At 44.4% G+C, this 27259-nt stretch overlaps 1 protein-coding gene across 4 annotated transcripts in view; it reads left to right on the top strand.

The window, feature by feature from the left end:
• Positions 1-11837: 11837 nt before the first annotated feature.
• The window catches only part of EXOC4 (exocyst complex component 4), a 281528-nt gene continuing 266106 nt past the window's right edge, over positions 11838-27259 (top strand). For 3 of the 4 annotated variants that reach the window (XM_039324739.1, XM_039324738.1, XM_039324737.1), the window contains exon 1: positions 11838-11971. In XM_039324739.1, the coding sequence (XP_039180673.1) occupies positions 11886-11971 (86 nt within the window). In that variant the 5' untranslated portion in view covers positions 11838-11885. The remainder of the gene's footprint in view (positions 11972-27259) is intronic. The other variant, XM_039324740.1, reaches the window with a different exon arrangement.

The following is a 27259-nucleotide window of genomic DNA, read 5'->3' as shown; positions in this document are numbered from 1 at the left end:
GAATAGAAAATAAGGAATAGAACAGAGCAGAGCAGGATAGGATAGGTTAGGATAGGATACAGAATAACAGTGTTGGAAGGGACCTTGGAGGTCATCTAGTCCAACCCCCTGCTCAGGCAGGAAACCCTATACCATTTCAGACAAATGGTTGTCTAGCTCTTCTTAAAAACCTCCAATGTCGGAGCACCCACAACTTCTGGAGGTAGGTTGTTCCACTGGTTAATTGTTCTAACTGTCAGGAAGTTTCTCCTTAGTTCCAGGTTGCTTCTCTCCTTGATGAGTTTCCATCCGTTGCTTCTTCTCCTGCCTGACAATGAGAACAACTAACCAGCGGAACGATTTGTCTCCAGAAGTTGTGGGTGCTCTATTATTGGAGGTTTTTAAGAAGAGACTGGACAAGCCTCAACTGCTTGAGTAGGGGGTTGGACTAGAAGACCTCCAAGGTCCCTTCCAGCTTCTATTCTCCCAACTCTGTTCTACTCTCTAATGTTGAAGTTCCTGCCCATTTTCCATGATGGTTTTTCCAGATGACTCTCTGCCCTCTAAAGAAAATATTAACGGTGGTCCTCAGCCAGTAGAGGTTTGCCCAGCCCTGATGTAGATCTCACTCACTCCACACCGATTTTAAGACATAATCTTTCCATTTGACAGGGACCTGCTCCTGATCTCCCATCTCAAACAATCTAGGGGGTAGGTCAGTCAACCTGAAGCGGAATTAGATTTCGCTCAGAAGCACAACCCAGAATTTTTTTTTTTTTTTTACTGCTGGGGAAATAGCTTATGCATAGAAATAGCCATATTTGTGAGTAATCAGTCAGCAGATCGTGATGGGTAAAGAAGTTAATGGGGTCTCCAAGGTAGAAAAATCATAGCAGTTTGGCTACCCTGCTGGGCGAACTTCACCGGGTTGAATCTAAGGCACTCAGAGTCTGGAATTCCTAAAAAAAAAAATTTTATAGCCCGAACCCCTGAGCCAAATTGACTCGGCTGACTGATGTAAGTAATACAAATGTCCTGATTTGCTTAAGCGGGTTTTTTTCCCCATTTGCATATCTTCATTTTTTTCTAGCTGAAGGTGGGGGTTTTTTTCCCCCTTTTCCCTTTAACCCTGAAATGGTTGATTGTGAAAGCGGCTGTCTCAACCCACAGGAGATTTTACGGGTCCTTCTGCTAAACAGCTAATCCCTCTGCTAAACAACTCATTCCCACAACACTGTCAAACTTTCTAGCATTATTATTATTCTTTTCATCTTTCCTATTACCCGTCTCCTAATCTATTTAGGACTATAACTTTGTGGCTTGTAGCTCACAATTTGCACGGTTTTATTTAGTGTCCTACTATGGTTTATATCGATTACTTATTTTAGTATCCCGTGACGACCACTAAGTGTTGCCTCTTGTGATTTATGATGAATGTATTTTTACAATGACTGTGATCATAATTTATCAGTTATTGTTTGTATACTGAGAGCTTCTGCATCGGAGAAAAAAATTCCTTGTGAGTCCAATCACACTTGGTCAATAAAAAAATCTACTCTACTCTACTCTACTCTACTCTACTCTACTCTACTCTACTCCATTCCTTGGCAACTTTAAGACTTGTGGACTTCAATTCCCAGAATTCCTCAGCCAGCTTTGAGGGGTCCTCAACCTTGGCAACTTTAAGACTTGTGGACTTCAACTCCCAGAATTGGGAGGGCCACGTTTGAAGACCCCTGACTTATATGGTCCATGCTGTCTGAGGAATTCTGGGAGTTGCGGTCCACAAGTCATAAAAGAGCCATGTTTGAAGACCCCTGGCTTAAATCTAACAAACAAAATGGAGGCTGGCTGAGGAATTCTGGGAGTTGAAGTCCACAAGTCATAAAAGGGCCAAGTTTGAAGACCCCTGTCTTAAGTCTAACAAACAAAATGGAGGCTGGCTGAGGAATTCTGGGAGCTGAAGTCCACAAGTCCTAAAAGGGCATATTTGAAGACCCCTGTCTTAAATCTAACAAACAAAATGGAGGCTGGCTGAAGAATTCTGGGAGTTGAAGTCCACAAGTCTTAGTTGCCAAATTTGAAGACCCCTGCCCCAAGATATGGATCCTTATATCAGGCTATTACAGCATTTTTCAACCTTGGCAACTTAAGATTCCTGGATTCCACTCCCAGAATTCCCCAGCCAGCATGAAGTCTTGATTTGAATTTAAACCACAGATTAAGCTGAGTTCGAACTCACTATAAGCAGATCTAAATAGCTAGTTGAATACCAGCTAGATAAATAGCGGGGCGGTCATAAAATCTTACAAGCTAGATTCATAATATAATATAGAGTTGTCTTACACTCTGGGAATATTTTTAATTGTTTCCCCCCCCTTCTCTTTTGGATGTGATGAATTGTTTTATAAATAAACAACCGTTTATTAAAATGAGGTCACCGTTATTTATTTATTTTAAACAAATAAGTAAATAAATAAATAAGCTCCAAACCAGTTCGATAGAATCTTGAATGTTGGGATTGTTTATTTTATTATTATTATTATTATTTTGAAAGCCAGAGACAGCCTGCATCTTCCATGCCAACGCTTTGACTACAAATTTACACTTCCACAGAACTGTGAAGGAAAACAAATCTTATTATTTCCTCCTCCCATTTCCTGTCAAAACGGCTGCAAAGCTCTGGTGCCCACTTACCTGGTGGCAAAACCCAGTTTTTAAAATCCCTCCTGTGGCTTCCCTACTGAGCAAACATATGCTACATTCTCCAGGTTGCAAATCCAGCGGTTGTGTGTATTGGATCACAAATAAGACTCTGCCGAAGACAATGGATAAGCAAGTCATTTGGGTAAAGCGTTTTAGGGGGCTGGAGGCTAAAACATATGAAGAACCATTGCAGAAATTGGGTCTGTCTAGTTTAATGAAGAGAAGGACCAGGGGGGGACAAGATAGCAGTCTTCCAGTATCTCAGGGGCTGCCCCAAAGAAGAGGCAGTCAAGCTATTCTCCAAAGCACCTGAAGGAAGGACTAGAAACAACGGATGGAAACTCATCAAGGAGAGAAGCAACCTTGGAACTAAGGAGAAACTTCCTGACAGTGAGGACAATTAACCAGTGGAACAATCTGCCTCCAGAAATTGAGACTCTAGAAAGAGTGCAGAGAAGAGCAACAAAGATGATCAGGGGACTGGAGGCTAAAACATACAAGGAACAGTTGCTGGAATTGGGTATGTCTAGTTTAACGAAGAGAAGGACGAGGGGGGACATGATAGCAGTGTTCCAATATCTCAGGGGCTGCCCCAAAGAAGAAGCAGTCAAGCTATTCTCCAAAGCACCTGAAGGCAGGACAAGAAGCAATGAATGGAAACTACCCAAAGAAAGAAGCAACCTAGAACTAAGGAGAAACTTCCTGACAGTTAGAACAATTAACCAGAGGAACAACCTGCCTCCAGAAGTTGTGGGTGCTCCGACATTGGAGGTTTTTAAGAAGAGGCTAGACAATCATTTGTCTGAAATGGTATAGGGCACATGTCGGCAACCTGCGGCTCCGGAGCCGCATGCGGCTCTTTGAGCCTTCCCATGCGGCTCCCAGCCTCCTCTGCCTTTGCAGAGAGAGACAGAGAGAGGAATTGCGCTTCCCTGCTTCTCTCTCTCTCTCTCTCTCTCTCTCTCTCTGTGTGTGTGTGTGTGTGTGTGTGTTTTGTGTGTGTGTGTGTGTGTGTGTGTATTAAAAAAAAGAGAGTGCACTCACAGTGTTCTCCGAGGAGCTGAAAAGCTTACTGGGCGGAGCTCCTCCCTTTGCTGTGTCTCTGCAGGAAGCAGGAAGGGCAGGAGAGAGCTAGCTAGCCCAGCTAGGCTGACTCAGGAATTCTGGGAGTTGAAGTCCATGAGTCATAAAAGAGACGAGGTTGCCTACCCCTGAGCTTGTTGGACAACAGCCTGAAGCTTGGCAGGTGAGCAGCAGATAGGAGAGGGGGGGGGAGAAAGAGAGAGAGAGAAAGAGAGAGAGGGAGGGAGAGAGAGAGAGAGGAAAGAGAGAGAGAGAAAGAAAGAGAGCGGGGAAAGAGGAGTGGCAGACCAAGGGCAGATGGAGAGAGAGAGATAGACCCTTTTGACATCTAAAATGAAGATAACACTGCATATATCCTTTTTTTACCTGTGTGTGTGTGTGTGTGTGTGTGTATACATACATACATATACATATATATACACACACACACATACATACACACACACAAACACACACAAACACACACACACCCCTATAATAAAGGTAAAAAAGGATATATGCAGTGTTATCTTCATTTTAGATATCAAAAGGGTTTTGCGGCTCCCAGTGTTTTGTTTTCGGTGGGAAACGGGTCCAAGTGGCTCTTTAAGTGTTTTGGGTTGCCTACCCCTGGTATAGGGTTTCCTGCCTGAGCAGGGGGTTGGACTAGATGACCTCCAAGGCCCCTTCCAACACTGTTATTCTGTATCCTATCCTATTCTATCCTATCCTGCTCTGCTCTGCTCTGTTCTATTCCTTATTTTCTATTCTATTCCCTATTTTCTATGACCTCCAAGGTCCCTTCCAACTCTGTTATTCTGTTATCAGTTATTCCCCTAAAACCGTGCTTCTCAACCTTGGCAAATTGAAGAGACGAGAATTTAAACTGCCAGAATTTCTCAGACGGCGTCCTCTCATCCTCTCCAATCCGTTAAGATCCAATTTATTTCTTAAATAAATAAATCTACAGGTAGTCCTTAACTTATAAACATTTTTTTAGTGACTCTTCAAAATTACAATGGACCTGGAAAAAGTCACTTACGACTGCTTTTCACGCTTAGGACCGTTGCAGCATCCCCAGGGTCACGTGATCCAAATTCAGACGCTTTGGAAACTGACTTGTACTTCTGACAGTTGCAGTGTCCCGGGGTCACGTGACCCCTTTTGCGACTTCCTGACAAGCAAAGTCACTGGGGAAGCTGGATTCACTTAACAAGCATGTGACTACTTTAACAACTGCAGTGATACAATAATAATAATAATAATAGTAATAATAATAATAATACAGTAATAATAATGGTAATAATGGAAATAATGGTAAAAATAATAATGTTGAAAGGGACCTTGGAGGTCATCTAGTCCAACCCTCTGCTCAGACAGGAAACCCTATACCAGTGGTTCTCAACCTTTTTAATGCCGCGACCCCCAACCGGTCGTAAGTCGAGGACTACTCAACCGGTCGTAAGTCGAGGACTACTCAACTGGGTGCAGCACCGTTTGCAGAATGGGACTTTTGGCGGGCTCAGCAAGGCAGAGACAGCCTGGACAATTCCTATTGGCTTTTGAAAGCCAATAGAATTAGACTCTATTCAAGAGAGTCTTTTCTATTGGCTTTCAAAAGCCAATAGAATAAAAGGGAGTAGCACAGCTAAGGAAAAGGGGAAAAAAATGGCGGACTGCGTTGTTTGGCGACCCCCGTGAAATGGTCGTTCGACCCCAAATGGGGTCCCGACCCACAGGTTGAGAACCACTGCCCTATATCATTTCAGACAAATGGCTTAATCACTGTGGCAAGGAAAGGTCGCAAAATGAGACAAAACCCACTTAACAACCTTCTTGCTTAGCTACAGAAACGTAGGGCTCAATTTTGGCGGTCAGTTAAGGACGACCTATATTTTGATGCTGTCTACTCAAAGGAGTCTAACCCAACTTATTTGGGTCTCTCTTCCCCCCCCCCCCCCTCTGAACCACACAGTACACACTTCCAAATTTTTTCAGGACCACATTTTGAAATCCAAAGGCACCCTAGGAAGGTGTAAACACTTATTATAGTCCACACCTTTGCTCAATGAGACATCGGTGGAGACTGAGATGTTAAGAATTACTCGGTTAATACGATTTAAAAATGGAAGCCCGACTGTAAGCTGTAGCATTACGGAATCTTAACACAGGAATCCAAATTAAGGCATCCTTCATAGGCTGATGGCGCTCTGCTTGAATTCTTCAAATGAAAGGCAGTCCTGTCCTCTGTGGGTCACCGGTTCCCTCGTCAAACTGTGCTTAATTGAAAGCCTTTTCTAATTTAATTTAGCACCTGCCTGGCTGTAATTTAAGGATGAACTGCAGAATTCTTCAGGATTTTTTTCCCCCCTGTTATTAAGCTTTTATCTTCTACCCTTTCTCTCAATTATAAATACCACTGATATGTAGAGGAAGATGCCCCTTAATCTTTGAGTGTTTTGCGGTAGTAAATCTGGGGGCTAACAACACACATTAAACGAATATCTAATGTTGCTTCGCTTGAGGCCTATTTTAGCCTAAAGAACTCTGTCCCAATTTGACATGGGTGATTGTGTTGGTGTCTGGAGGTCTACAGGGAATCCTCGCACTTACGACCGCAATGGAGCGCAAAATTTCCTTTGTTAAGCAAGACAGCTGTTAAGTCATTTTACGATGCTTCTGGCCACTATTGTTAACTGAACCTCAGCAGTTGTTTATTTAGTCACACGGTTGTTAAGTGAATCTGGCTTCCCCATTGATTATGACAGGGGTCTTCAAACCTGGCCCTTTTATGACTTGTGGATTTCAACTCCCAGAATTCCTGAGCCTGGCTCAGGAATTCTGGGAGTTGAAGTCCACAAGTCATAAAAGGGCCAAGTTTGAAGACCCCTGGATTATGGGGATGCTGCAACAGTCATAAGTCTGAAAAACGGTCTCAACTCCCTTTTTTTCCCGTGCCGTGGAAGAGTCAACACACGTGACTGTTAAGCAAGGGTTGCCACATTTTATGACTACTCAAGAGTGTTCAAAGATTGCCAGCAGGTTAGACAAACAAAGGTGGACCAACAATACATACACACACCGTTTTAAGTGTGTGCCTCTTGCCTGAGGCAAAGCTGTGCTCCTAAACTGAAAAGAGTGACACCCACATACACACCCTGACATGATGGAGGAGAGAATGGCCAGACGTAGGTTTAGATCTAAGTTCCTTAGGAAACAACAGCGAAGGAGAGAGAAATACAGAATCCTATTATTGGCCAAGTGTGACTGACACACAAGGAATTTGCCTCTGGTGCATAAGCTCACATTGCACATATAAACAGCAAGCAACAAGTCAAAGGTCAGGAATCATAGTTACAATCATTAATCATAGGTTACAAACAACAATTGATAAAATCATAAGAAACCGATAGGAGAAGATAGTGGGAAAGATGAGAGAATGAAAAAAAAAAGAGAAATTAAACAGTGCTGTGGGAATTAAGTGTTTAGCAGAGCGATGGCATGGTGGATAAAACTATGTTTGTATCTGATAGTTTTGGCATGCAATGCTGCATAGCGGCATCCAGAGGTGAGAAATTGCTGGCATTGGGTATGTCTAGTTTAATGAAGAGAAGGACGAGGGATGACATAATAGCCATGTTCCAATATCTCAGGGGCTACCCCAAGGAAGAGGGAGTCAAGCTATTCTCCAAAGCGCCTGAAGGCAGGACAAGAAGCAACGGATGGAGACTAATCAAGGAGAGAAGCAACCTAGAACTAAGGAGAAACTTCCTGACAGTCAGAACAATTAACCAGTGGAACAACCTGCCTCCAGAAGCTGTGAATGCTCCAACACTGGAAGTTTTTAAGAAAAGACTGGACAGCCATTTGTCTGAAATGGTATAGTGTTTCCTGCCTGAGCAGGGGGTTGGACTAGATGACCTCCAAGGTCCCTTCCAACTTTATTATTATTACTACTATTATTATTATTATTGTTATTGTTGTTGTTATTTATGGATCATCGCACAATCATCCAGATGTTCAGACTGGATTTGGCATTTTGTCTACCTACAGAGTCCTTACCAAGGACTTGGGATAGGCAGATGTGGATGTTTGATGGTATTACAGATCTCGTCGCAGGATGGAACTGGTTCCTAGTAAGGCTGCCTTTTGCAATTGACTAATAGCGAATTTGTCAATGCCAGTGGTGTTCAAGTGGTGCTCCAGTTGTTTTGGGATTGCAACCCAAGGAGCCTATCACTATTGGTACTACCCTTGCTTGCTTTTGCCACAGTCTTTCTATTTCTATTTGTAGGTCTTTATTATTATTAGTAGTAGTAGTATGGATCATCGCACAGTCAGCCAGATGTTCAGACTGGATTTGGCATTTTGTCTACCAATCAAGTCCTTACCCAGGATTGTTGTTGTTGTTGTTGTTGTTATTAAATAGTATAGGGTTTCCTGCCTGAGCAGGGGGTTGGACTAGAAGACCTCCAAGGTCCCTTCCAACTGTGTGATTCTATTCTACACAAATTGTGTCCAGGATGTGAGAATATCTCCCTTCCGTGGGAACAGTAGGAACCTTGCAGCATTCAAAGCAACTAAGATGAGATAGGTAGGATTCATGAGCGATCCTAAATCTGAAAAGGTAAAGAGCAAATTAACCAATAGCCGCAGAAGGGTGAACAACCCGAGCGAGGCGTTTAGGGACTGGAAAGAATGTAATAAAACCTATATTGACTTTTATTCTCGGAGAGGAAAAGCAATAAGCGTACAGCCTGGGGTTACGAGCGTTTCTTTCACTGTTTAATCGTGTCTCTGTCAATTGACTGCAGACGTTAGGATGCTTAGAAACCTCTGGGAAAATGTTGATGGGGATGCACTTATGGAAAAAGAAATGGAACACTGCAAGACACCGCTTTCGAATGTGATCAGTGGCATCTCTGCAGAAGCCTGATTCAGCAAACGGCTTGTGCCTGGGAGCTAAAACAAAGAAAAAAAGATGGGCGCACCGCCAAACATCACGATGATGCCCTCCCCCCCCAGATTTGGGGTTTAGGAAGCGCTTGCCTGCTTTTCAGCAATGGAGGTTGGTGTGTGTGTGTGTGGGGGGGGGGGTAGATGTAGCTGGGGATGGAAGAGGTGGCTTTGACTAGGACGCTTCCCTTCGCCACTTAAAAGGCCTGGAGAGGCTTCCTTTGCAAAACACGCTGAGCTTGTTTAATGTTAACCTTGGTTAGTTTGCAGCTTGGTGTGTGATGCAAGTCCAGCCCATTTGGTTAGCTTATGATTCAGTGCATTGTGCAAATCCAGAAAGGGGAGCTGATCCAGTGATCAAGTTAAGCAAGTTGTTCAAACCAAGCAAGTACAGCTGTTTTGTTTTTCTTTGGTGATCAGATTGACACAGGAATTACTCCTTCCTTCCTTCCTTCCTTCCTTCCTTCCTTCCTTCCTTCCTTCCTTCCTTCCCATCCTCCCTCCCTTTTCTCCCTTCTTTCCTTCCTTCCCATCCTCCCTCCCTTTTCTCCTTCCTTCCTTCCTTCCTATCCTCCCTCCCTTTTCCCCCTTCCTTCCTTCCTTCCTTCCTTCCCATCTTCCCTCCCTTTCCCCCTTCCTTCCTTCCTTCCTTCCTTCCTTCCTTCCTTCCTTCCTTCCTTCCTTCCTTCCTTCCTTCCTTCCCATCCTCCCTCCCTTTCCCCCTTCCTTCCTTCCCATCCTCCCTCCCTTTCCCCCTTCCTTCCTTCCTTCCCATCCTCCCTCCCTTTCCCCCCATCCATCCTCCCTCCCTTTCCCCCTTCCTTCCTTTCTTCCCATCCTCCCTCCCTTTCCCCCCTTCCTTCTTTCTTTCCTTCTTTCCTTCCTTCCTTCCTTCCTTCCTTCCTTGTATGTCATATATGTGTTTCACTTTGAGAGCGGGCAACTAAATTTCATTTTTGATGTGTGCCGTTGTGCCCACAGTAAAAAAAAAATGACAATAAAGGTTATCTTATCTTATCTTATCTTATCTTATCTTATCTTACCAGCCTCCCTTTTTCTCCTTCCTTCCTTCCTTCCTTCCTTCCTTCCTTCCTTCCTTCCTTCCTTCCTTCCTTCCCTCCCTCCCTCCCTCCCTCCCTCCTTCCCTCTCTTTGGAGTATGCTAGCTGCAAAGTAAACTGAAAATTACGCACAATAACTTTTCAACGAAAGAAAATCTTCTCAAAATTCACATTTCCCATGAAGCCCCACACTCTCTATTAGTCCCAAATAGAACAATAGCAAGTCACTGTTATTCTAAATGAAAGCTATGCTTTCCCTTCTTCCATTTCTTTCTTTCCTCTATTCATCCGTCCCGCAATTTATCTTGCGGGCTCCTTTTCATACTCCACAAAGCACAATTGCATACGGATACTGTATTGTGATCGTGAATATAATTACGCCCAAATCATTTCTATCAGAAATTATCCGGGGGACATTTTAATGAAGAGATTGTCCTATTATTTTGAAGGGGATACAATGCAGACCTTTCCTTTTTAGAATCGTGAAGCATTTTTGTACGTATTCCCAAATCCATTTCTCTATTTTCTTCATAGAAAAAACAAACTGCTTCAGACTGCTTCAGACAGGAAGGTGGTGCAGAGTGGTGAGGACGGCAGAAAAGGTTATTGGCACCCTCCCGTCCATCCGGGATGTGGCATATAAGTGTTGCTTGAGCAGGGTCCGCAAGATTGTCTGGGACACGACACAACCTTTTCACGACGTGTTTTCCTTGTTACCTTCTGGGAGGGGGGGGCTTTGGGGTATCCGAGGCAGAACATCCAGGTTCAATCACAGTTTTGTTCCATACAGTATTAACAGTGGTGGGATTCAGCCAGTTCGCACCAGTTCGGTAGAACTGGTAGCTAGTTTTTTGTTGCCCAGGCCAAGAATGGATTTCCGGAAGCGGCATCCACACAGAGAACCGGTTGTTCACATATTTGAATCCCACCACCTTGTAAACTCTAAAATTTCCGTTATGTATTCAAGACGGACAGTGATTAATATTTATACATTACTTATATGTAAGGGTATAGGTCCAGTGCTTTTTTTCTAAAAAAAGAAAAGGTGCTGGAACTCACACACGTCATACCATCTGCCTTGCCTACCCTACAAGGTTCCATCCCAAAAAATGTGCCAGAACTCGTTCTGAGCATTCTAGGAGAAAAAAAGCCCTGTATAGGTCTATCTATATCTATATCTATTATATCTATATCTATTTTCTGAGGTTTTCGCGGGTGTTTGTATGTAGGTCTTTGGTTATTCGGGTTTTTTCCCGCGTAAAATTGGAAATGTCTTGGCAACGTTTCGACGAAGTCCCATTCGTCATCTTCAGGCTGGTGTTTTCACTCCTCGAAGCACGAAGCTGAAAACACCAGCCTGAAGATGACGAATGGGACTTCGTCGAAACGTTGCCAAGACACTTCCAATTTTACGCGGGAGAAAACCCGAATAACCAAAGACCTACATCTATATCTATATCTATATCTATATCTATCTATCTATCTATCTATCTATCTATCTATCTATCTATCTATCTATCTATCTATCTATCTATCTATCTATCTATCTATCTATCTATATTGTAAAGAGTATGTTTAAATGTGTGTTATGTATGTGTACACTTTGAGAGCAAGGAACTAAATTTCATTTTTAATGTGTGCCATTGTGCCCACAGGAAAAATGACAATATCCATCCATCCATCCATCCATCCATCCATCCATCCATCCATCCATCCATCCATCCATCTATCTATCTATCTATCTATCTATCTATCTATCTATCTATCTATATCTCATGATGACAGCAACAATGACATACATGTTATTCTCATGATAGCAGCAACAGGGAGTGGAGGCAATGGCCCATTAATCTCATATTCACCTTTGCTAAGGCCAGGTAAATTCGTTTCATTCATACCTGGGCGGTTCCAGCATCCTTCTGGAGCTTCAGGTAGCTTACACCTGTGCACCCGCAGAGAACTACGAGCCCCAGAGTGCAAAGCGGGAAGGCGGTGTCAGGCGAGCCCTTAGGTCCCGCCTCTCCACCACTGTGATAGGACAGTGGGCGGCCGGCGTAGGCGCGGATTGGCCAGCAAGCGGTGAGCGGGGCGCGGCCGACCTTACCGCGGAGGCCGAGCCAAGATGGCGGCGTCTGAGGCGACGGGAAGATACAGGACCGCAATGAGCAAAACCAAGGATCCCTCCGGCCTGCTCATCTCCGTCATCAGGTAGCGGCGGCCGCCCCTCCTCCGAGGCGGGCTTGAGGGCCTTGACGGAGGCGTCGCCCCTCAGCAGGGCAGGCCGAGGGGGGACACTCGCTGCCTTGGGACCCCGGGAAGCGTTCACACAACCCGCATCGCGAGTCAGGGCCTGCCTTCGCGTAACACGCCAAGCTCGTGACTTGTAACACAGGTCGTTTCGGGCTGTGGTTTAGCTTAGGGGGAAGTGTACTGTGCCAACCCTGAAAGTGGGGTTAGTTAAGGACCCGGGATAAGCGTGTTGTGGGAATGACTGCCTCTGGGTCAGGGGCAGATGGAGTGATTCACAGGAAAGCTCGTCTCTTGGATGGTGTCCCCCAAAATATCTGCCCTCCCTGAGGTGATCAGGATTAGCTTTCTGCAGTGTGGTCCTTTCTGGAAGTTTTGGACTACTGACCCCATGATCCTCAGCCTGCCTGGATCTGGAAAACATTAGGCAGAGTCTGTGTATTTGGGGGATGGCGTGATTCTCACCTCAGTTTGCATCGTTAGCTTGCTCTCTGTCTTGCCATACAGGCAGTCCTCCACTTGTAACCATAACTGAGCCCAACATTTAAGCAACACAGTATTATTGTTGTTGTTGTTGTTGTTGTTGTTGTTATGTTTATGCAGTGTATATTGGAGGTGGTTACCTTTTGAGAGCTGAATGCACCGAAATCTCATCTTAATGTCTGCTGATTAGTGTACATTTAAAGTGACAATAAAGTTATTCTATTCCTATTCTATTCTATTCCGATTCTATTCTATTCTATTCTATTCTATTCTATTCTATTCTATTCTATTCTATTCTCATTCCGTCTATTCTATTTCTATTCTATTCTATTCTATTCTCATTCCGTCTATTCTATTCTATTCTATTCTATTCTATTCTATTCTATTCTATTCTATTCTATTCTATTCTATTCTATTCTATTCTCATTCCGTCTATTCTATTTCTATTCTATTCCCATTCCATCTATTCTACATTCTATTCTATATCTAGGCCTTGTAAAGTTGTGTTAATACTTCACCTGATCTTATTCTATCCCTCTGTTAATGCAGCCTAGCACTGTGTTGGCCTTTTTGGCAGCTGCAGCACACGGCTGGCTCCTATCTAAGGGATTGTCCACTAGGACTCCGAGATCCCTCTTACAGTTACTACTATTGAGTAAGGTACCACCTATAGTACTATACCTCTGCATTTGGTTTTTCTTGCCAAAATGTAGAAGCTTACTTTTTTCACCGTTGAATTTCATTTTGTTAGATAGCACCCAGTGTTCTATTCTATTCTATTCTATTCTATTCTATTCTATTCTATTCTATTCTATTCTATTCTATTCTATTCTATTCTCATTCCATCTATTCTATTTCTATTTCTATTCTATTTCCATTCCATCTATTCTACATTCTATTCTATATCTAGGCCTTGTAAAGTGGTATTAATACTTCACGTGATCTTGATTCTATTCCTCTGTGAATGCAGCCCAGCACTGTGTTGGCCTTTTTGGCAGCTGCAGCCCACGGCTGGCTCATATTTAAGTGATTGTCCACTAGGACTCCGAGGTCCCTCTCACAGTTACTACTATTGAGCAAGGTACCCCCTATACTATACCTGTACATTTGTTTTTTCTTGCCTAAATGTAGAACCCTGGCATTTCTTTCTTTGCTATGTATGAGTTGTTCTGGTCTAGTACAGCAAAGGTCCCCAACCTTTTGGGCACATGGGACCAGTAACACGGAGAGAGGTTTTTCTGCGGACCTGAGGGCGTGTGGTTTTGTGACCTGCCTGCATCTCGCGTATGGGGCTTTGTTTGTTTGTGTGGATCGGTTGCTGGCATGCTGCAGCCTGGTACTGGTCCACAGACCTGGGGTTGGGAACCCTTGTACTACAGCTCACAGGTTTATTATTGTAGGTTCAAGTCTTTGTCTGCCCCTGCTGTACTCCCTTCCCCCCCTCTCCCCCTGCCCTTTATTTACAAAAATTCACAATGCAAACTGGGGACAACTTCAATCTTTCAACAAAACACCTCTGGAGATTCTCAGTCCAGGTATAATGGTGGTCCCAAAGATGCTTTTTCAAAAAGGCAACAGGACTTTGTTTTTCCTTGAAGACATTTCGCTTCTCATCCAAGACGCTTCTTCAGTTCTGAAGAAGTTCTTCTGAGAGCTGAAGAACCTTCTTAGATGAGAAGCGAAACGACTTCAAGGACAAACAAAGTCCAGTTGCCTTTTGAAAAAGCATCTTTCGGGAACTTTGGCTCAAGTTTGTCGTGTGGAAATTGGAAGAGGGAGAACTTGCGAACACTAACCTGAAACTGCAGAAGAAAGATGGAATATCAATTTTAACAAACGACTGAATCATTATTGTATATTTGCATCTGACAAGCAGTTTTTCCACTTTGGGGCTGGTTGAGATGCATTGACGCCTTTCCAGGGAGTGTCATTTGCTATTTGTGCTCTCTGCTGATTAAAGTCAGGATTAAATAGTTGGAGCTCCACTGTTTTTTTTTACTACCGTGCTCGATGTGTGAATGCTCTGGAGCGTGCACTGTCACGTATCTGCTGTCAACTGTTTTGAAGTCGTTGGGGAAGGAAGCCAGTGGCGAAGAGAACACAATGTCTTCTGTCTTGAAGGACGAGGGCCAGGATTTTCTTCTGTTCTGCTTTATTTTGCCAAAGAACAGTGAAAATTTTTTGGAAGACTTTATCGTAGTGGGACTGTTTAAGTAATCCTTGAATTACGACTAAAGTTACGACTAAAATGGGGAACAGAATTTCCATCGCTAGGCAACTTAAGTGAATTGCACCAAAGTTGAAGACCTTTTTCGCCAATGTTGTTAAGCAAATCATTGCAGTCGTTAAAGTGAGTCGCAGTCATGAAGTGAATTCGCCTTTCCTCCTTGATTTACTTGGGGAGGTTGCAAATGGGGATAAAATAATCCTGGGGTGCTGCAACCATCATTAATGCATGCTTGGTTGCCAAAGTGAGTCATACGTCAGTGAGTGCTATTGTAACTTCAAACAGTTGCTAGGTCAATGGCTGTAAGTTGAGGACTCCCTGTAGTTAGGCAGGGTGGCTTAATAACAACAACAACAGTAATAACAATAACAACAATCACAGAGTTGGAAGGGACCTTGGAGGTCTTCTAGTCCAACCCCCTGCTCAGGCAGGAAGCACTACACCATTCCAGACAAATGGCTGTCCAATCTCTTCTTGAAAACTTCCAGGTTGGTCGGTCAGTCTATCAGTCGGTCGGTCGGTCTGTCTGTCTGTCTGTCTGTATATCTATTTATCCTATCTATCTATCTATCTATCTATCTATCTATCTATCTATCTATCTATCTATCTATCTATCTATCTATCTACCTACCTACCTACCTACCTACCTACCTACCTACCTACCTACCCTCCCTATCTCTCTCTTTCTCTCTCTCATCCATCTATATAATCTATCATCTGTCTGTCTGTCTACCTTATCCCTCTCTCTCTCTCTCTCTCTCTCTCTCTCTCATTCATCTATATAATCTCTCTCATCCATCCATCCACGTACCTACCTTCTCTCTCTCTTTCTCTCACTCTCTATCATCTGTCTGTCTACCTACCTACCTACCTACCTACCTACCTACCTACCTACCTATCTATCTACTTACCTACCTACCTACCCACCCTCCCTCCCTCCCTCTCTCTCTCTCCCTCCCTCCCTACCTACCTACCTACCTACCCTATCTCTCCATCCATCCATCTACCTACCTACCCACCCTATCTCTTCCTCCCTCCCTCCCTCCCTCCCTCCCTCCCTCCCTCCCTCCCTCCCTAATATCCCACCTTTATTTTTATAAACCTGGAGGGGGGGCATGTTTACAGATAGTCCTTATCTTACGACCACAATTGATTCCGGAATTTCTATTGCTAAGCAACATGGTTAAGTGAGTTTTGCCCCTTTCGTGATCTCTCCTGCCCCAGTTTTAAGCGAATCGCTGCACTTGTGAAGTTAGCAACGCGGATGTTAAGGGAGTCCGGTTTCCCCACCGGCCTTACCTGTCACAAGGTCGCAAAAGGGAATCAATCCCCTGACCCCAGGACTTGGCAAATACACGCCAGCTGCTAAGGGTCCGAATTTTGAACATTGACCGGGGATGCTGCAGGTCCCTCCCCCCCCCCCCGTGCCGTTTTAACTTTGAACGGTAATTAAATGAATGATTATAAGTCAAGGGCTACCTATATTAAAGAAATTTCTGTAGCTGCCTAGCTACCAGAAGGAATTCTGATTGGCAAGGCCAGAAGGCTGACTGTAAGCAGGACTGAGTTGCAATTACACATTTTTGGATAGAAGCTCAACTATTGTTCCATTTGTACGTGTGCTTTGAGGACTTTCTGCCTGTTGCTTTTTGCTATTTGAGAGGAAAACTAGTATTGCCACTGATTTTGTCTGTGCTGGCTATGTTTTGTGAGTAGGCTGCAACTTTCCCACACTGCTCCTTTCTGATAGCAACCTTTTCCCACATTTGTTGTTTAGCATTGCTTAATTTGCTGTTTCTGCCTACTCAGGGTGTATTATGACATTCCATCTGCACTGTGTATCTGTTGTGTTAATACTGTTTTTAAAAAAACGTTGGTGGATGGTATGGCGCTTGTGATCGCAGACTTTGGCTGGGATAAATTCATGCTGACAGGCAGGGTTTTGCGCAGGGATTCTTACTTATGAAAGTAGACGGGTTAGAATAATTTAATTTGTGCTTGTGAAGCTCAGATGTGTTTAAATTTAGGAATGCAGTAAAGCAGAAATGCTAAATTCAGGTATCTTAATGAATGTATCCATCCTCTCCAAAGTAAGAGGCAGGGAAACAAGATTTTTTTTTTAATAAACCCATCAAAGCTAGAACTCCAGGCTTGGTTAAATACATCAGAAATTCTGATTAGAATAATTTAAATTTACTCAAGATTTGCCCAATAGGAGATGAAAAAAGGCATTTGATATCCTGCTGTAAGTAAAATCAATAGAAGGTGGCTACATGTGTTATAATGGGATATAAATAAGAGTTAGTGGAAAACAGATCCAAACTTCTGTCTCCTCTGGGTGATTTGGCTTGTACTGAGAATAATTTATGAGTGTCACCCAAATTATTAATCTTTCCTGGGAAAAAAATCCGTCCCTAGAATAATTCAGTTGTCCATACTTTCTTGAGACGGAGAGTTTAAATGTTTTGTTTTCTGCTCTTCGAGATGAATTGCATGATACAGAATGATACTTTGAAAATCAGCTCCATTTATGTTGTTGTTAATTGCGAAGTCGTGTCCGACCCATCGCGACCCCATGGACAACGTTCCTCCAGGCCTTCCTAATTGGTGAACAGTGTGTTGTCTGGGTTACACTTGTAAAACAGTCATTAACAATTAATTTCTATAAGCCATAGTCCACATATTGATTTTAGTTGAATTTCCTCTTCCCCCCAAAATAACCTCTTTTGCAAGCATTGAGTTAATACAGTTCTTATTGTTTTGATCAATAACAATTGAACATATAATTTTTTCCCCAATATTCCTAAGAATAAATAATCATATTAGTATAATATTTCTTTTCTATGCAATCATTCTGGTTGCCTCATCGTGGATCCTGTTACAATCCTGTCTCACTTAACAACAGAAATTTTGGGCTCAATTGTGGTCATAAGTCGAGGACTCCCCCTATGCCTTCGATTAGCCTTCGGTTATATGAACATTCAGGGGAAATTTTGAACTCGGGGTGACTCGGTGAACCCCTTTATGAATGTTCCCCCCCCCCGGTTTAACCTAAAGTCACCCTCAGCTGCACCCTACGCTGAAAATGTAACTCGACATATTACACAACAGAACTGTTAATGAAAACTGATCTCATAACTTCTGACATTTAGAATACAAAAAAAAAAATAAATCAATGGAAATATGTTTTAGTTGAAGGTTTTGTTCCCGCAGTGTTTGCTGTCAAGGCATAGCTAGGCTGAAGAGCTACCACTATGAGGCTTGGGGAGCGAAATTGACTGAAAATGAAAGCTGACCTATTAATTTCGTTGTCCAACGTTAACTACAAAAAAAAAAAAAAAAAGTAAATAAGTGGCCCAAAGGAAATTAAAGTGAATCCTTGTTGCTTTAAAACCAGGAGCTGCTAAAACAGTGGTTCTCAACCTTTTTAATGCCGCGACCCCCAACCGGTCGTAACTTGAGAACTACTCAACCGGTCGTAAGTCGAGGACTACTCCACTGGTGCAGCACCGTTTGGAGAATAGGACTTTTGGCGGGCTCAGCAGGGCAGAGACAGCCTGGACCATTCCTATTGGCTTTGGAAAGCCAATCGAATTAGACTCTATTCAAGAGAGTCTATTCTATTGGCTTTCAAAAGCCAATAGAATAAAAGGGAGTAGCACAGCTAAGGAAAAGGGGGAAAAAATGGCGGACTGCTTTGTTTGGCGACCCCCGTGAAATGGTCATTCGACCCCAAATGGGGTCCCGACCCACAGGTTGAGAACCACTGTGCTAAAATATAGGAAGAACGGTTGCAGGAACTGGGCATGGCTAGTCTAGCCAAGAGAAGGACCTAGGGGTGACAGGATAGCAATCTTCCAATATTTGAGGGGCTGTCACAGAGAAGAGGGGGAGGGTCAACCTATTTTCCAAAGCACCTGAAGGCCGGATGAGGAATAACGGATGGAAACTGATCAAGGAGAAATTCAGCCTAGAAATAAAGGAGAAATTTCCTGACAGTGAGAACGATCAACCAGTGACATAATGCCACCGTATGTCGGGATAGTTTATTTTCCGCCTGCCCAGTCACAATTTAGTGATGGTATTTTGCCCTACTTATAGGGGGCATCTGCACATAAACCACGGTCAATGAGAATTCGATTCAGTATTGTCCATATCTCACGGGACTGGTGGTTTGTCCAAGATGCAAGGCAAAATTTGACATGGGGGGGGGGGCAAGTTTCTATCCAATGTTGTGTTGAAGGAAAAGTCTTCATCATGGTTCAGTCCAAGCTGGGAATAAACAACATGGCGACTGCTTTAGAAAGAAGGTTGCAGTTTATTGAAGAGGAGAGCCAGACAGAAAGATGGCTCTGGAAGAAAAAAAGAGAGCGAGCACATGTAGGGAGTGGGTTTTTATACCTTCTTGAGCCCTTTGTTTGGAGTTGTTTCCTGTTCCTGTTTGAGGCTTTGTATTTCCTGTGTCATGTATTTCGACCTGTGTCCTTTTGGCATCTGTGGGTTAATCCTATTATGTCCTGTCTTAAAGTTTGTTGGGGCATGTAGATTTTAGGTATCTTTGTCTTCCTAAACTTCTAACTGGGGGCCTCCAACCTTCCTGGATTATTTACATCTGCATTTCTACAGAGCTGGTTCCTGCTTGGGGAAGGGAGACTTGGGGCTATTAAGAAAAAACTGGGCACGCTTTTCTGCCTCTTTAAGATCCTTTGAGGAAATATAATATTTTGCCCTTTTAATATTTCCTTCTCTGGAGGGAGGGGGGGCTGACTTCCCACAGTGGTTTCCACAGAAAGGAGGAGGAAGCGAAGGAGAAGAACTGCGTGTTTCTTTGAGATCTCTGAGCCTGGTTGTTTTCTTGCAGACGTTTCCTGACCCAACTAGGTAACATCATCAGTGTTAGAAAGGAGTGGCGTTTGCTCTCTGCTTATTAAAAAACTGGCTTTCCCTGTCCGCGCTTGGTGGGAGTATCACCTATCCTCAGGGAACAAAATTCCATCTATACCAGTGGTTCTCAATCTTTTTAATGCCATGACCCCCAACCGGTCGTAAGTCGAGGACTACTCAACCGGTCGTAAGTCGAGGACTACTCAACTGGTGCAGCACCGTTTGCAGTCTGGGACTTTTGGCGGGCTCAGCAGGGCAGAGACAGCCTGGACGATTCCTATTGGCTTTTGAAAGCCAATAGAATTAGACTCTATTCAAGAGAGTCCATTCTATTGGCTTTCAAAAGCCAATAGAATAAAAGGGAGTAGCACAGCTAAGGAAAAGGGGGGAAAATGGCGGACTGCGTTGTTTGGCGACCCCCGTGAAATGGTCGTTCGACCCCAAATGGGGTCCCGACCCACAGGTTGAGAACCACTGATCTATACCACTCTCACAAAGAGGAGATTTTGGGAGAAATTTCCCTCCCCCCTCCAGTTTATAAACTTTTAGCCCGGAGAAACAACATCCGGCACTTTCTCCAGCCTGCGCAGAGCATTTGAATGAAGGATGGCTTCTCCTCCTTCTCCCCCCCCCTTTTTTTCCCACCCAAACTTCCTGCAAGTTCAGCAGAACTCCACTTTTGCCAGCCTTACGTGCTGTTCTCTGCAACCTTTTTTTTATCCTTTTAATATATTGATATAGCTTGCATGATTTTAGAAAAGCACAGAGATGGATCGGGGGGGGGGGGGGGGAAAGTCATGCTTTTGAAGTTGATGTATGACGCCTTTATATATATAACCTTCAACTTTCAGAAGCAAAGTGCTTTTTAAGTACCGGTTTCTGATGAGCCACCTCAAATGGAAACTTGCTTTGTTCTGCAAATGGGCTTCCCAGAAGCCAGTTTGGTTGCAACGCTGGGCTCTGTGAATCCCTGGTCCAATCCTGACTCCGGTCTTCACGCTTTTAAGCTTGCGAAAATCAGAACAACAGAATATAACCGAATCACTTACAGAGCTGAAGCAGGATAGAGGCGACTTACGACCACAGCTGAGTCCAAACTTGCTAAGCCAGACCGTTGTTAAGTGAATTTTGCCCCATTTCACGAGCTTTTCTGGCCCTATTTGTTAAGTGAACCGCTGCAGTTGTTAAGTTAATGACATGGTTGTTCGGTCAATCGGTCTTCCCCCTTGTCTTTGCTTGGCGGAAGATCGCAAATGGTGATCGCGTGACCCCGTCATAAATATGAGCCAGTTGCCAAGCCTCTGTGAATTTTGATCCCGTGACCCCGGGGATGCTGCCACAGTCGTAAGTGTGGAAAAATGGTCACAAGTCAGCTTTTCAGTGCTGTTGCAACTTTGAACAGCCATTAGACCAGGGGTAGGCAACCTTGGCTACTTCAGCTCCCAGAGTTCCTGAGCCAACATGGCTCAGCTTGGAAACCTCTCCCTTTCCCCTCAGCATGGCTGGCTCAGGAATTCTGGGAGTTGAAGTCCACCAGTCATAAAAGAGCCAAGGTTGCCTAACCCTGGCCTAGGAGGCTCACCGCTTAGAACAGGAGGACTTAGGACAGGGGTAGGCAACCTTGGCCCTTTTATGACTCCTGAACTTCAACTCCCAGAATTCCTGAGCCAGAATGGGAGAACTATGGCTCCGTCATGACTCGTGGACTTCAACTCCCAGAATTCCTGAGCCAGCATGGGGGAAACTATGGCTCCGTCATGACTCATGGACTTCAACTCCCAGAATTCCTGAGCCAGCCACGCTGAGGGGAAAGGGAGAGGTTTCCATGCTGAGCCAGGCTGGCTCAGGAATTCTGGGAGTTAAAGTCCACGCCTCATAAAAAAGCCAAGGTTGCCTACCCCTGGCCTAGGAGGCTCACCGCTTAGAACAGGAGGATTTAGGACAGGGGTAGGCAACCTTGGCCCTTTTATGACTCCTGAACTTCAACTCCCAGAATTCCTGAGCCAGCATGAGGGAACTATGGCCCCCTCGTGACTTGTGGACTTCAACTCCCAGAATTCCTGAGCCAGCATGAGGGAACTATGGCCCCTTCATGACTTGCGGACTTCAACTCCCAGAATTCCTGAGCCAGCCTGGCTCAGCTTGGAAACCTCTCCCTTTCCCCTCAGCATGGCTGGCTCAGGAATTCTGGGAGTCGAAGTCCCCTAGAAAAGTGGTAGCAGGGGAGGGGAATGAGCTGAGCCGGTGGCAGCGAGAGACGGCTGGAGTTGCAGGGCTGTCAGGGCTCAGCGGAAGCCCCAGGATCAGCGCCAGGCTCCAGCTGGAGCTCTAGGCTGATCTTGGTGCTTCTGCTGAGCCCAGAAGAAGCACCAGGATCAGCTGGAATGTTGTCTTATCTCCAGGGTCTTGTGATTTACATTCAGATGCTTGGCAACTGATTCATATTTATGATGGCCACAGTGTCCCAGGGTCATGTGAAGTGACCAAAACCTGCTGCAACCACCCAGCAGATGGGGGGGGGGAATAAAAACCAAACACCCCCCACCCCACCCTCACTGCCAATCGTTAACAGAAATGCTCACAACAATGAAAATCTCGGACAGGAGGAAGAGCATGTCTTGCTCGACTGTGGCTTGGGGGGCACTTTTTTCAGTACCATTGTAACTTCAAACAGTCACTAAGCGAACTGTTGTAAGTTGAGGACTACCTGTACTTTTATCAGGTTGGGGTTTTTTTTTTTGGTTTGTTTTGGTCATCAAGTTTTTGACACCTTGCTAGGCGACTGGTGGTACTCGGATGTTGCCATATCCTAAAAGTGGTACAGTGGGTGAAAAGGTTGAAAAGCCCTGTTATAGACTTCTCCAGAGAGCTAAGTCTTTGCGTAATGTCTTCCAAATATGGTAATCTGAACATGGTAATTTGTGCCTCAAATAAGAACTCTTTGATGATCCATTTGTTTGTTTCCTCGGCTCTCTTATGATAATACTCAAGAGTCTTCTTCAGTAACCGAGTGCTTTTTCTCTCCTGCTTCAAAGCTCAACTTTTACTCCCGTAGAAGGTCCCAGGATAAAATCCTTGCCTAAAGAGTTCTGACCTTTATTTCTTTTTATTTATTAATTGAATTTGTATAGCTGCCTGTCTCACCAGGAGCGACTTTTAGGGCAGCTCACAACAATTGAATAGAAATCACAGAGTAAAAAAAAACCCACTGATATAAAACATATAAAAATCTATGTCAAGGATTAAATATTATACATATAAAAAAACATACACAAACACTAGATGAAAAGAGGATATGAGGAGTCCATGGTGCTCTCTCAGCTTGATTGTTTTCTTGCAGGTGTTTTATTACCCAGTTGGGTAATAGAACAGAGTAACAGAGCTGGAAAAGTAGGTATAGTCAAGGCCATGGTTTTCCCAGTTGCAATGCATGGCTGCGAAAGTTGGACCATAAGAAAGGCCGAGCGCCAAAGAATGGAGGCCTTTGAACTCTGGTGCTGGAGAAGACTCCTGCGAGTCCCCTGGACTGCAAGGCGATCCAACCGGTCAGTCCTAGAGGAGATCAAAACTGACTGCTCTCTAGAAGGCCAGATCCTGAAGTTGAAACTCAAGTCCTTTGGCCACCTAATGAGAAGGAAGGACTCACTGGAGAAGAGCCTGATGCTGGGAAAGATGGAGGGCAAGAGAAGAAGGGGACGGCAGAGAAGGAGGTGGCTGGATGGAGTCCCTGAAACCGTAAGCATGAGCTTCAATGGACTCCAGAAGATGGTAGAGGACAGGAAGGCCTGGAGGAACATTGTCCATGGGGTCGCAATGGGTCGGACACGACTTCGCAACTAACAACAACAACAGAGCTGGAAGGGACTTTGGAGATCTTCTAGTCCAACCCCCTTCTCAGGAAAGAAACCCTACACCCTTTCAGACAAATGGTTGTCCAATCTCTTCTTAACAGACCTCCAGCATCCTCAGAAGTATTAGAGCAAGCTGCTAGAATATAAATTGAGAGCAAAACCCACTCCTTACCAGCACTGGTGATGTTCCCTAGCTGGGTCATGAAACATCTGCATGAAAACCACCAAGTTGATAGTATCTATGGAGATTCTCAGTCATCCAGGTCACGGTTGTCCCCAAGGTGCTTTTTCTTGAGGCAGCTGGACTTTTTTTTTCTCTCTCTCTCTTTGAAGACATTTCGCTTCTCATCCAGGAAGCTTCTTCAGCTCATCTAAGAAGCCTCTCGCCATTTAGTCAGAGCTGAAGAAGCTTCTTGGATGGGCAGCGAAACGTCTTCAAAGAGAAAAGAGGAAGTCCAGTTGCCTCCCGAGCTACATATATTTTGCTTTATCTGAAGGGAGGATTAGATTTGCCACCTCAATAATGGCGCTATCTAAGGATCTCCACGGCTCCCTAGTAAACCCCAGGCCAGGGGTAGGCAACCTTGGCTCTTCGATGACTCCGTGGACTTCAACTCCCAGAATTCCTCAGCCAGCATGGCTAAGCATGGAAACCTCTCCCTTTCCCCTCAGCATGGCTGGCTCAGGAATTCTGGGAGTTGAAGTCCACCAGTCATCAAAGAGCCAAGGTTGTCTAACCCCGCCCTGCCCCAGCCAGCCAGGAATTCTGGGAGTTGAAGTCCACCAGTCATCAAAGGGCCAAGTTTGAAGACCCCTGGCTTATATGGCCCATGCTGGCTGAGGAATTCTGGGAGTTGAAGTCCACAAGTCATCAAAGGGCCAAGTTTGAAGACCTCTGAGCTAAACAAAGAAACAAATAAATGTATATTACAGTTGAATGCGTGGTGGCGCAGTTGTTAGAATGCAGTAGCGCAGACTAATTCTGCTGATTGCTGACTGCCAGCACTTTGGCAGTTTGATCCTGACTGGATCAAGGTGGACTCAGCCTTCCATCCTTCCAAGGTGGGTAAAAGGAGGACCCAGATTATTGGGGGGGGGGGCAATAGGCTGGCTTTGTAAAATGGCTTAGAGCAGTGTTTCCCAAACTTGACAATTTTAAGGCATGTGGACTTCAACTCCCAGAATTCCACAGCCAGCAACGCTGGCTGTGGAATTCTGGAAGTTGAAGTCCACATGCCTTAAAATTGTCAAGTTTGGGAAACACTGGCTTAGAGAGGGCTGCAAAGCCCTGTGGAGTGGTATATACAGTGCATTCAGAAAGCATTCGGGCCCCTTTCCCGTTGGTCAATTTTGTGGTGCTGCAGCCTGATTCTACAGTTGTTGAAATGTATTTGTTTTTTTCTCATTATTCTATACTCGGTACCCCATAATGACAAAGTGAAAACAGAATTCACTTATTTATTCTCATAGTGTTTATTTAGTCCTTCAGTTAGGACCACAATTGAGCCTCAACTATTATTGTTATTGTTCTGCTTCCTATCCATACCTGATCTAGTCCATTCAGATAAAAAGCTGCCTACATAACATAATTAACAGAATTGGAAGGGACCTTGGAGGTCATCTAGTCCAACCCCCTGCTGAGGCAGAAGACCCTATATCATTTCAGACAAATGGCTGTCCCGTCTCTTCTTAAAAGCTTCCAGTGTTGGAGCATTCACAGCTTCTGGAGGCAAGGAGTTCCACTGGTTAATTGTTCTCGCTGTCAGGAAGTTTCTCCTTAGTTCTAGGTTGCTTCTCTCCTTGATCAGTTTCCATTCATTGCTTCTTGTTTTGCCTCAGGCGCCTTGGACGGAATAGCTGCTCCTCTTCTCTCTTCCTCCTCCTCCTCCTCTCCTCCTCCTCCTTCTCTTAAATTGGAACTCGTGATCTGTTCCACTGTCCGCCTCTGGCCATGTCTCCATATATCAAGTAATACAGTCAATTTGATTTCTGTTTACTCCATCTAGTAATGTCCATAAAGGTCCGTGTTGCTCGCTCATTAGAAAATTGTTTAGCCATAAAGAAACCATCAAGTTGGCAGGAGCTGATAAATTGTCACCCTTCATTTCAGTTTTCTAGGCTATAAGATCCCACTGCTTTTCCATTCTTTCTAAATATCCATTTTGGTCTCTGGTCCCGAGCATCATATATCATCCTTTTGTGTTCTTCTGTTAATATCAAATTTAACTTGATTCATACAAAAAAACAGCTCCTGTCGTCAACTTTTTTTGTCTCTTCTGCATTACCGGCTGGAGCATAAACTTGGGTTATTGTAATATTAAAGGATTATCTGCCAAAGTTTGTTTGATGCTGTCATGGCGTTGTAACAAAGTACGTTCTGCTATAAATCCTATTGATTATGAAAGCCGAGAATTTCTTCTTTGTTTTTAATGTCCTGAATGGACAATTATCGACGTTTTTTCTTTTTTTCCTTTGAAAGTTTCCAAATTCCATTCCATTCCATTGGTTCTTGCCTAAGCTGTCCGGCCAGGTTAGCCAACTTGGTTGTCTGCCTCCCAGTGGTTTTTAAAAAAGATTTTATCGCCTTTATTACTTATAAGTAACTCAAGACAGCAAGTATACATAATATTAATTATCCATTCTTCTTTTTCCCACCCAACAACAAAGCTCTGGGATGATTTGGGCTGAGAGAGAGGGATTGGCCCAAAATCACCCAGCTGACTTTCCTACTTAAAGGAGGACTACAACTCACGTTTAGTATTGGTCCAAAGTCCCCAGACGGTTTCATGCTAAAGCAGACTAGAACTCAACATCTCCTGGAGATTTGGCTTGAAGACACCCAGATGACTGTTCATACCTAAAGCAGGACTAGAAACTCACCGTCTCTGGTGATTAGCCCAAAGTCACCCAGTGGGCGTTCATGCCCAAGGCAGGACTAGAACTCACTGGTCCATGAGTGATTGGCCAAAGGTCAACCCAGGGGCTTCCATGCCTAAGCAGACTAGAACTCACCATCTATGGTGACTGGGCTGAAGTCACCCAGCTGGCTTTCATGCCAAAAAAAGCCCGGACTAGAACTCACGTTTCTTGATGGAACTACAAGAATGGTTTATCATCCCTCTACTGTGCCATCTGAAAGGATACCTTTGCTGTCGTAATTTCCAGTTTTCAAGCCAAAAGCACGCTCAATAGCAAAAGCACGGGTTCTCTTAATCACAGGGATTCATTTACGACCGTTGCGAAAAAAAAAGATTCGGAGATCAGCCACCTGACAACCCACTTTACAAGTATCAGTTGCAGGGAATTGGGCTTGTCTAGTTCAGGGGTGTCAAACGCCAGCATGCGAACCCGCTCCACACCATTGCCGGAAATGGCGAAAAAAAAGTCGCGACACATCATGGACGTTGCAGTTTGACACCACTGGTCTAGTTTAGAAGAGGAGTCCAGCTCTTCTCCAAGCGGCCAGAGGCAGGCAAGAAGCAACGGGATGGAAACTAACCAAAGACAGAAGCAACCTGGAGCTAAGGAGGATTTCTTAAAAGGGGACAATAGCCAGTGGAACAGCTTGCCTCCAGAAGTTGTGGATGCTCACTGCGAGGTTTAAGAAAAGACTGGAACAGCCATTTGTCTGAAATGGTATAGGGCAGTGGGGTGAACTAAAGCACGTGTGCCAAGAGGCGGCACTCAGAGCCCTCTCTGTGGGCACGCACATCGTCGCCCCAGCCCCACCTCCCCCCCGCAACCCCCTCCTGACCAGCAGCCACCCCCAGAGGAGAGTCACCCCTGAGCGTGGCCCGTGCGGAG

Source organism: Crotalus tigris, unplaced genomic scaffold (genome assembly GCF_016545835.1).
Source record: "Crotalus tigris isolate CLP2741 ecotype Arizona unplaced genomic scaffold, ASM1654583v1 scf7180000024308.805542, whole genome shotgun sequence".
NCBI lineage: Eukaryota > Metazoa > Chordata > Lepidosauria > Squamata > Viperidae > Crotalus > Crotalus tigris.
The sequence above is the reverse complement of the archived record's forward strand: the minus strand, read 5'-3'. Positions and strand labels throughout refer to the sequence as shown.